General features: G+C 35.3%; 2 protein-coding genes and 1 non-coding gene across 3 annotated transcripts; 2 read left to right on the top strand and 1 right to left on the bottom strand.

The window, feature by feature from the left end:
• Positions 1-2099: 2099 nt before the first annotated feature.
• Positions 2100-4038, top strand: LOC106313738 (chorismate mutase 1, chloroplastic-like). Its single transcript, XM_013751636.1, has 5 exons — positions 2100-2690; positions 2784-2870; positions 3233-3376; positions 3458-3550; positions 3617-4038. The coding sequence occupies exons 1-5, from the start codon at positions 2274-2276 to the stop codon at positions 3863-3865; spliced, it is 990 nt and encodes a 329-aa protein (XP_013607090.1). The 5' UTR covers positions 2100-2273; the 3' UTR covers positions 3866-4038.
• Positions 4039-7464: 3426 nt separating this feature from the next.
• Positions 7465-9048, top strand: LOC106315600 (vesicle transport v-SNARE 13). The gene is made up of 5 exons (XM_013753371.1): positions 7465-7644; positions 7833-7956; positions 8207-8265; positions 8355-8543; positions 8614-9048. The coding sequence occupies exons 2-5, from the start codon at positions 7863-7865 to the stop codon at positions 8935-8937; spliced, it is 666 nt and encodes a 221-aa protein (XP_013608825.1). The 5' UTR covers positions 7465-7644; positions 7833-7862; the 3' UTR covers positions 8938-9048.
• A 189-nt stretch (positions 9049-9237) lies between these two features.
• Positions 9238-9309, bottom strand: TRNAP-AGG. Its single transcript has one exon. It is a non-coding gene; the product is annotated as a tRNA-Pro (tRNA).

The following is a 9309-nucleotide window of genomic DNA, read 5'->3' as shown; positions in this document are numbered from 1 at the left end:
ATTTAGAGGATCATATACCATTGTCTATTCTAGTTTCAGTAATTATCCCAACTCTAATCCAACCCTGGCGAGAAGAGTTTATTGTTGTCCAGATCATTCCAGCTGACCGTCACCTCTGGATATTCAAACCCTGACAAGACTCAAAGATAGACCTTCCATGTTGAGTGAACATATAGCAATGTGATAGAGTGGCATGTGCAGGTGAAAGCATCCTCCACGGACGGCCGGTCCTAGAAATATTTTTTTTTATCTAAGAAATATGTTTTAGAAACTTTTAGTAAATGATATAGCAAGTATAAAATATCACAAAATTTGGGCATTTAGTTATTTTCAATATTTTCTTCTACATTTTTATTCTTATCGTGCATTTCTTTGATGATGACAAGAAAAAAGTTCTACCTCATATTTGGATATTTATTGATGTAAATAATATATTCACTAATTTATGGTCAACTATTTGCAAATTCAATGATGTTTAGAAAAAAAATAATGTGATATGGAAACCGATTGTATAACTCTCATAATAATCTTTACAATTAACTCCATAACTCTTATAAACTGAATAGTGGATTTTTCATATATATTTTTGGATACTAAAACGATGGCACTCAACAAAACAAGAAATAAATGACGGCACTCGAACCAATAAGTAACACCACAAAAATTACTTGCTTTGTTTTATGAGTTGATTACATAGAAGGGAACATTTTGTCTTTTGTTTTTCACTCAGAGTCACATTGAACATGTGACACACTTTCCTTGGAGCCAGGCAATATTTCGGACAATAATGTCCTTCCTTCCCTTTACGATTTTGTTTTGTTTCCCAAAGGAAAATCGGTTCAGTTTTCTGGTTTGGTTTATTTGTTTCCTATGAGGCATTAATTTGTAAGGTTTATTGATCCAAGTGCTTTATTCTTGACCGTTGGATCTCGATCTGGTGCTTTCCATCCAAAGGCCAAAATTAAAACTTGACCAGTAGGTCAGTTTGATAAAGAGGTGAATTTATTGTGTTGAGTGTGGGGGAACGATCGCATACGAACTTTTAAATTATGGTCGGCCTAAGTATTTATTCTGGAATCCGTCTACAAGTATCCTTACTTGTACTTCGTACACAAAATCATCTGACGTATATATCGTCCACAAAACCTTCTGACGTAAAAATTTATTTTTTCAAATATAAAAACGGTGAAATCGAGTTTTTGGGTACGAGAAAGTAAACTAAATATGTAAAAGGAAACAAACACAAAACGGTGTTCTTTAGGTTTGAATCAAGAAATTGATAGTGTAGATTAGGAAGAAACTCGAATATGAAACATGTAATAGAAACATACAGTACTGGATCCGAACATATAAGATGTAGATTAGGAAGAAACTCGAATATGAAACATGTAATAGAAACATACAGTACTGGATCCGAACATATAAGATGTAGATTAGGAAGAAACTCGAATATGAAACATGTAATAGAAACATACAGTACTGGATCCGAACATATAAGATGTAGATTAGGAAGAAACAAACCTTGCATGACTTGAACTGGAAGGACTGAGAACGGCGGTGTTGATTCGTGAGAATAGTGGGGTTACAGAGGCGACAATGGAAGAGTGAGAAGACTGACAGAGATGGATTGATTCGGAAGCAAGAGGTTGGCGGTGTTGCGGAGGCGAGAATGGAAAGAGAGTGAGTGAAGAATCGAATCTAGGGTTCTAAAAAATCATCGCAAAAAGGGCGTCTTGAGAAATGCTGCGATTTTAGAATAAGAAAATAGGATTGTGAGTTCGAATTAGAGAGTGGTTGGTACAATAGGTAAACCAATAGGCTCCAACCAGTTTGATTTTTTTTTTACTTTCCAAAGACGGACATAGAAAACATTAACTAAAAAGAAAGGTTGTCACATGTAAAAAGTGTATTGGGATGTAAATCCAAAGACAAAGTGTCTTGGAGAAGTAAAAAATTCTTGTTTTACATGGGATGTAGTTTTAGCCAAAAAAAGACTTGTCATAATAAATACTAGTTTGAAATGAATGAACATTAATAGTAGAGTTAATAGTATGTACTGTAATAATAACACTTTTTAGTGGGCTAAAGTCGTGTACGCCGACAAGCCTACCTTTCTCTCTCTCTTCTCCTCTGACTCCACCAACTCTCTCTCTCCTCACCAACTACACACCTACCCCCAAATGTCTAATTCCTTTAAACATCTCTACTTCCTCTGCTCATGATCCTCTGTCTCGATCCTCTGTTTTCTCCACCTCCTCTGTTTTTTCTCATCAATGGAGTCGTCACTGTTGTCGATGAGATCATCTTGTTACTCCCCTGCGATTGGGTTCCTCGACCATCGACGCGTGCTACCCCCTCCTCAGTTATCCAAACCTTCCTTCTCTGTCCTCTCTTCTCTTCCTCCCTCAAAGCCACCACGCTACAGAACAAGCTCCGTTCACGCCGTCACGACCCTCAACGGGTACGAATCAACAAGAAAGAAACGAGTGGACGAAAGCGAGAGCTTAACTCTCGAAGGCATACGAAACTCTTTGATCCGACAAGAGGACAGTATTATATTCGGTCTGCTAGAGAGAGCCAAGTACTGTTACAACGAAGATACATATGATCCCACTGCTTTCGACATGGACGGATTCAAAGGCTCTCTGGTTGAGTACATGGTCAAAGGCACTGAGACGCTTCACGCTAAGGTAAAAAACAATAACGTAATAATGATAAAAATCCCTAATGGTTGGTATATCTCGAGATTATGGTTACCTGATGGAACCTTTTTTGATGAATAGGTTGGTAGGTTCCAGAGCCCTGATGAACATCCTTACTTCCCTGAGGATTTGCCAGAGCCTATGTTGCCTCCTCTCCAGTACCCGAAGGTCTTTAGTGTTTTTTTGTTGATGGCCGGCCCTGAGATTTAAGACGATTTAATATAAAAAAAAGTTTTATATAAATTTGGCGGCTTATTTCTTTAAAATTTTATTTTAAAATTTTTGGAGACCATTGACCATTTAATATAATTTTTTTTTATAAATTTGGTGGTTTATTTCTTTGTAATTTTCTTTAAAAAAAATTTGGAGACCGATTTAATATTTAAAGAATTATATAAATTTGGTGGCCTATTTGTTTGTAATTTCTTTTAAAAAACTTGGGGGTCATAGGTCATAGGTCACTGGCCTATGGACGGGCCCCTGGGTGTACTAGGTGCTAAGGGGATTCAGTTTTGTTTCTTGTCAAGTAGGTTTTGCATTTTGCTGCTGACTCGATCAACATAAACAAGAAGATATGGAACATGTACTTTAGAGACCTTCTCCCAAGGCTAGTGAGGAAAGGGGATGATGGTAACTACGGTTCAACAGCTGTGTGTGACGCTATCTGTCTTCAGGTTCGTTTTTAAACATCCCAATAACCTTTTTGCTTGTTATTAGAAACAAAGGTTTGATGATCTTTTTAATGCCCGTTGCAGTCTCTTTCAAAGAGGATCCATTATGGTAAGTTTGTGGCAGAGGCCAAGTTCCAAGCGTCGCCTGAGGCATATGAGTCCGCCATCAAAGCACAAGTATGTATCCACTTCTCCATAGTTCTTATACACAAATTTTATGATGTGCTTTCACTCTCTCTATAGGATAAGGTTGCGTTGATGGATATGCTGACGTTCCCGACGGTGGAGGAGGCGGTGAAGAAGAGAGTTGAGATGAAAACACGAACATACGGGCAAGAAGTGAAAGTGGGCATAGAGGAGAAAGAAGAAGAGGTTGATGAGTCTCATGTTTACAAAATCAGTCCTATCTTGGTGGGGCACTTGTATGGAGATTGGATTATGCCTTTGACAAAAGAAGTTCAAGTGGAGTACTTGCTCAGAAGATTAGACTGAAAAGAAAAAGAAATGGCTTTGTTAGTAACGTAGTAAAGTTTTCTTATTTGGGAATGTTTTTCAGTTTTAGTAAGTTCAAGTTAAGTTCCACTGTACATCTAATTGTTTGTGAAATTAAGGAGTTGACATATTGTGTATTTGGTGCCCCGTGGTTAGTGATGATTGGATACCAAGTGTAGATATAATATACATATCATAAACACTTAGATGTTTCCATGATACACTTGGATTCTTCCATCTTGGCTATAAACTCATGTCTTGATTGACTTTTGTTAAGAGAGGTAAAAAATATTTTAGTTTCAATAAAAATATTGCTTTCTAATTTTGATATATATACTAAACAAATTTTCAAATATTATTGCTTTCCATTTTTGATATATATTTAGAAATGATTCATTGCACAATCTCATATTTTTCAGATGCTCATATCTTATATATATAACTGTTTCACCATCCCTAGTTAAACACTACATACTGATAAAAATCTCTTTAAACACAGATAAGCAAAGAGAAAAGCATTGGTAGTAGAGAGAAAAGTCAAAAGGCATGAAGCTTTCAACACTAGTACGCATCGCGTTTGCTGTAACCTTCTTGTCGTCTATGGCACCGATCAACTCAACAGGCATCAAACCCCAATCTACGAAACCACCTTGCACCACTATCGATATCACAGGATGCTTTCCAGCCATACTCATTGGAGATAAATTAAAGCCAGAGTGTTGCAAGAATCTGAAAGTACAAGAACCATGTTTTTGTGATTTCATAAAGAATCCAGCTTTGAAACCATATTTTACTTCCGAGCAAGGTCGCTTGGCCCTAGCGTCTTGTGGCATTCCTTATCCTAATTGTTCATGAAATCCAAGATCATTATTAGTGTTATGTGACAACGATGTTGATTAGATGTTCATTTTATAATGTTTTGGATTATGTTATGTTAATGTTGTGGCTAGTATGTGTTCGAGTGCATGTATAACATGTATGAGCATAAAGTAAAGAACACATAGAGATTTGTTAACGGGGTTCGTTTCCTACATCCTCGGGACCACGTCCAGAAACCATTCACTGGAAAAGGCCGCAACCTACAATTGCTATATGGTATCTGACACACACTTGTGCCTACCACTCTTATCTAGTTTACAATGGTTACAGCAACTACTACTTATTGTTATTATGAAGAGCATAGTTCTCTACAACTAAACCACCAACAGATCTCGCCATCTGCCTAGTGGGACGACGCCACACACCTGTGTGTCTCTCTCAAGAATACCTTGGGCGCGTGCCTTTTTCTTTGACGGCTTCCTAGTATTTATTTGATTGCCAAAACCTTAAACCTATGATTTTTAGCAATCTTTCCTTTTTCTTCTGTTAAGAATAAGGAAGTTCTTCCTCATCTTAAATATACTATTTAAGATGTGTACCCAACTCAATAGCCACGTATTGGCTTGTATAAGTCGAGCCCATGTTATCCACTTATGTATTTCAGTAGTCGCCTCACAGCTTAGCTTCCCGAATGACTTCATGTACTACTTCTTGTACTACCACGTCTTTTGGCATATATCATGATCAATTCTAATAGCTTCTCAAACCAGTCAGCACTACATCTTCATGTTATTCCTAATATATAATGTTTTAAGACCGTGATTATCGCATAAGCGATCCTTAGAGTGTTTTTTTTTTTTTTTTAAATTAAAAATAAGCTAATTGCGGGTTGCCACGTATCGGTGGGGTCCGCAAACAGTGCCAAAACCCCCTAATTACCGATCCTTAATTGGTAATTTCTGGAAGTGGTTTTTAAAATTTTTAGACGCGCGGATCCCACATTTTGTCAAAAAACTCTCTAAGGATCTTGGGTTGTTGATCGTCGGTGGTACCACAACCCATGTAGACCGTGGCATGCTTCTTAGTTCTTACTACAAAAATTGAGATAGTGAAAAACGTTTTCTCATAATAACAAAGATTCTCAAAGTCAAATCTATTTTTTTTTTTTTGAAACACTCTCAAAGTCAAATCTATATTCATTGCAATTAATAGCTTAACTAGATTTTGACCCGCGCTTTCAAAGCGCGGGTTTATTTTTGTTTTTTTTTAATTGACAAATATTTAGTAAATGTCACATTTTCATATATTTGTGTTTTATTTTATAAAAGACTTAAAAATTTTATCTTTATTTATCGTATTTCATTTTAAATGACTATTTATGTTAAAAAAATTAAACTTTATTTTTTTAATGAATTAAGTTGGTATAACTCTGATAAATTAATTTTATTATGGGGTTAATATTTTAATTAAAAAATTATATACTTTTAATAAAGATTTATACTTTTCAATAAAAAAATTCAATTATTTTTATGAATGCTTAAATTATATTAAGAAAAGAAAAAATAATAATTAAGAATAGTTGAAAAAAAATTATTTGAACTTGGACTCAATGGTCCAAAGGAAAAAAAAAGGTGAGAATTGAATCTGATTTTTTAATAGGCCCAAATGACCCAAGAGAGATTTGATTTGGGATGGATCCAAAAATAATGACCCAATATAGATTTGTTATTAATATTACTTAATTGCCCTTAATGAAACATGCAATGTTAGTGAAGGAAACATGCCCCTAAGGTAATTATGACAATAGGATCCTGCTTTAATAGTATAGATATGGACAATCAATATTTTAAATAATGTTATTATCTAATTAGTCCGTAGTTCCTTTTTAAATTTTAAATGTCCATATAAAATACCACCATTTTTATTTTAGATAAAACCCAGTAATATGTTATATATAACAAATTCACAACTCAAATAATACAAACCTAATATAAGAATGTAACCAACATATAAAGTTGAAATAATAAAGTAAAATATAAATACAATTTTTTTATATTCTCATCCCGCACAAGGGTGCCTGTTACCACCTAGTTTTACTTTATAATAGTGTAACTCTATTATAGAGTAAACCACTAGAGCAAATCCAGCTCCATATTAGAGTTACTCTATTTTAGTGTAAAATATAGAAGAAAAAATAGTGTTGTATTGGAGATGCCCTAAGAGTTCTAGTCTTCTGGATTTATAGAAATTTATTGATTGCTTGCTTGACACATTGACTTGGAATCTAGGATTTCTATCTTACCTCGTCTGCATAGGAAATAATTTAAATTTTTTTCTATAAAATATACAAATGATCAAAAAACTATATGAGTAGAAATCATCATTTAATAGACATTAATATTAAAAATATACTAAAATATATTATCTATGTTAGTATCATTTAAATTTAATAACATATCCTATCAAATAATTTTTTTTTTTGGATTAATACAATTGATTTATATGTTCGCACCAATTTAATTATATTTTTAATAGTTACTGACTTTTAATTATTTAATATGTATTTATTATTTGATAATATGTTAAAATATTTAATACATAAAATAATTTTTATATATAATGTTAATCCCGCGCAAGACGAGGATCTTAGTTCTTAGTTCTTGTTAATAAACAAAATGAACATGTGCTCTAGTGTATTAAGTAAACCATACTCATAACCGTCCGGTATAATCTCTCAACAAACTTAACCAATTTTCTATTTTATCATTTACAACCAAAAAAACAAATTAATCTTTTTATCGTTCTGTTTCCAGAATCGCGTGACCGTCTCCGGATCTCCGCGTCGATCAACATCCCCTCGCCGGCGCTCCTCTTCTTCACCGATCAATTCTCGTCCCGTAATCTCCTCTTCCCTTCGTCTCTGTAACATCGCCTTCTCTGGTTCGGGCTTCATTTTCGAGGTTGTTTTCCACGATCTAGCTCAAAGTAGACGATAATCATTCGAGGATTGGATGTTATTATTAAAACCGGTTTTGTATATATGATTAAACCGGTTACATACTTTGTATGATCAATTAGTTAGGATGTTGTTTCAGAGATCAATCATCGTTAGCTCATTTCTATTTTTCCTTGTATGATTGTTTTGAAGGTTTTTTAATAATTGAGAGACTAGTGAACGATGAGTCGCGTGTTCGAAGGATACGAGAGGCAATACTGTGAGATTTCTGCAAATCTCTCCAAGAAATGTACTTCAGCTATTGCTCTTGATGGAGGTAAAAAATTTGATAGAATGCGACTATGAATAATTAAATTGTTATAGCTGATGCCAGAAACAAAATGATGAAACACACAAATAAGTAATTCGGACACAGAGATTTAACGTGGCTCACCAAATTGGTTACGTCCACACGAACAAAACAAATCTTTATTATTGGAAGTGATATCAACACAAATAATGATATATGAATAGATCATCACTCTTCACTGCTTTTTTTTTATGCTTTAGATCTTTTCCTTATACAGAACAAAAGAAGCAGAAGCTGTCTGAAATCAAATCCGGAGTTGAGGATGCGGAAACATTGGTAATGTCCCCTCCCCTCATCTATGTAGCTCCAAATATCAAAATATGGACATGTTCTTTTAATAACTGCTCTACTACATCTTGATCCAGATTAAGAAGATGGACCTTGAGGTGAGAAGCCTTCCACCAAGTGTTAAATCCAGCCTCCTTGTGAAACTAAGAGAATACAAATCAGACCTGAATAACTTCAAGACTGAAGTGAAGAGAATTACTTCTGGGCACCTAAACGCATCTGCTCGAGACGAGTTGCTAGAAGCTGGTATGGCAGACACTGTGACGGTATGTATACTTTGTTTCTTGATACCATTTTGTTAAGACATGCTTTGATTCCTGTGGTTTTGGTTTTTAGGCTTCAGCTGATCAAAGATCGAGATTGATGATGTCAACAGACCGTTTAGGCAGAACCACAGACAGAATCAAGGACAGCCGGAAAACGATGCTGGAGACTGAGGAGCTTGGTGTTTCAATCCTTCAGGATTTGCATGGACAGAGACAGTCTCTTTTACGCGCACATGAGACGCTTCATGGAGTTGATGATAACGTGGGGAAGAGCAAGAAGATATTGACAGCAATGACGAGGAGGATGAATAGGAACAAGTGGACCATTGGGGCTATCATCACGGTCCTTGTCCTTGCTATTATCTTCATCTTGTATTTCAAACTCACCAGGTGAAGCCTCCCTGGTCAAATATTTATGTTACTGAGCAACTCTTGTGTCTTCTCTTGAATGTATGTTTTACTACTGCCTTTGGTGTTTTGACTCTGCTAATCAAAGTTATTACTATTTGTACCTCTTGTAATTGATGTGGTGAGGAAGCTCTTTGTTAACGTTTTGCTTTGTGTTCCCCACCAAGTTCATCAAAATCTGTAAAAAGCAAATGAAGAATCTGAATGACAGTGAAGAAGAGGAAGATAGTCACTTCTCCGCTCTTCCTAGCTAATTGATTCGTCAGGGGAAAAATAACAAAAAGATGGGGCGTTCCGAGAATTGAACTCGGGACCTCTCGCACCCTAAGCGAGAATCATACCACTAGACCAAACGCCC

The sequence above is a fragment of the Brassica oleracea genome, chromosome C9 (assembly GCF_000695525.1).
Source record: "Brassica oleracea var. oleracea cultivar TO1000 chromosome C9, BOL, whole genome shotgun sequence".
NCBI classification, from domain to species: domain Eukaryota; kingdom Viridiplantae; phylum Streptophyta; class Magnoliopsida; order Brassicales; family Brassicaceae; genus Brassica; species Brassica oleracea.
This window is presented reverse-complemented; position numbering and strand designations above follow the sequence as displayed.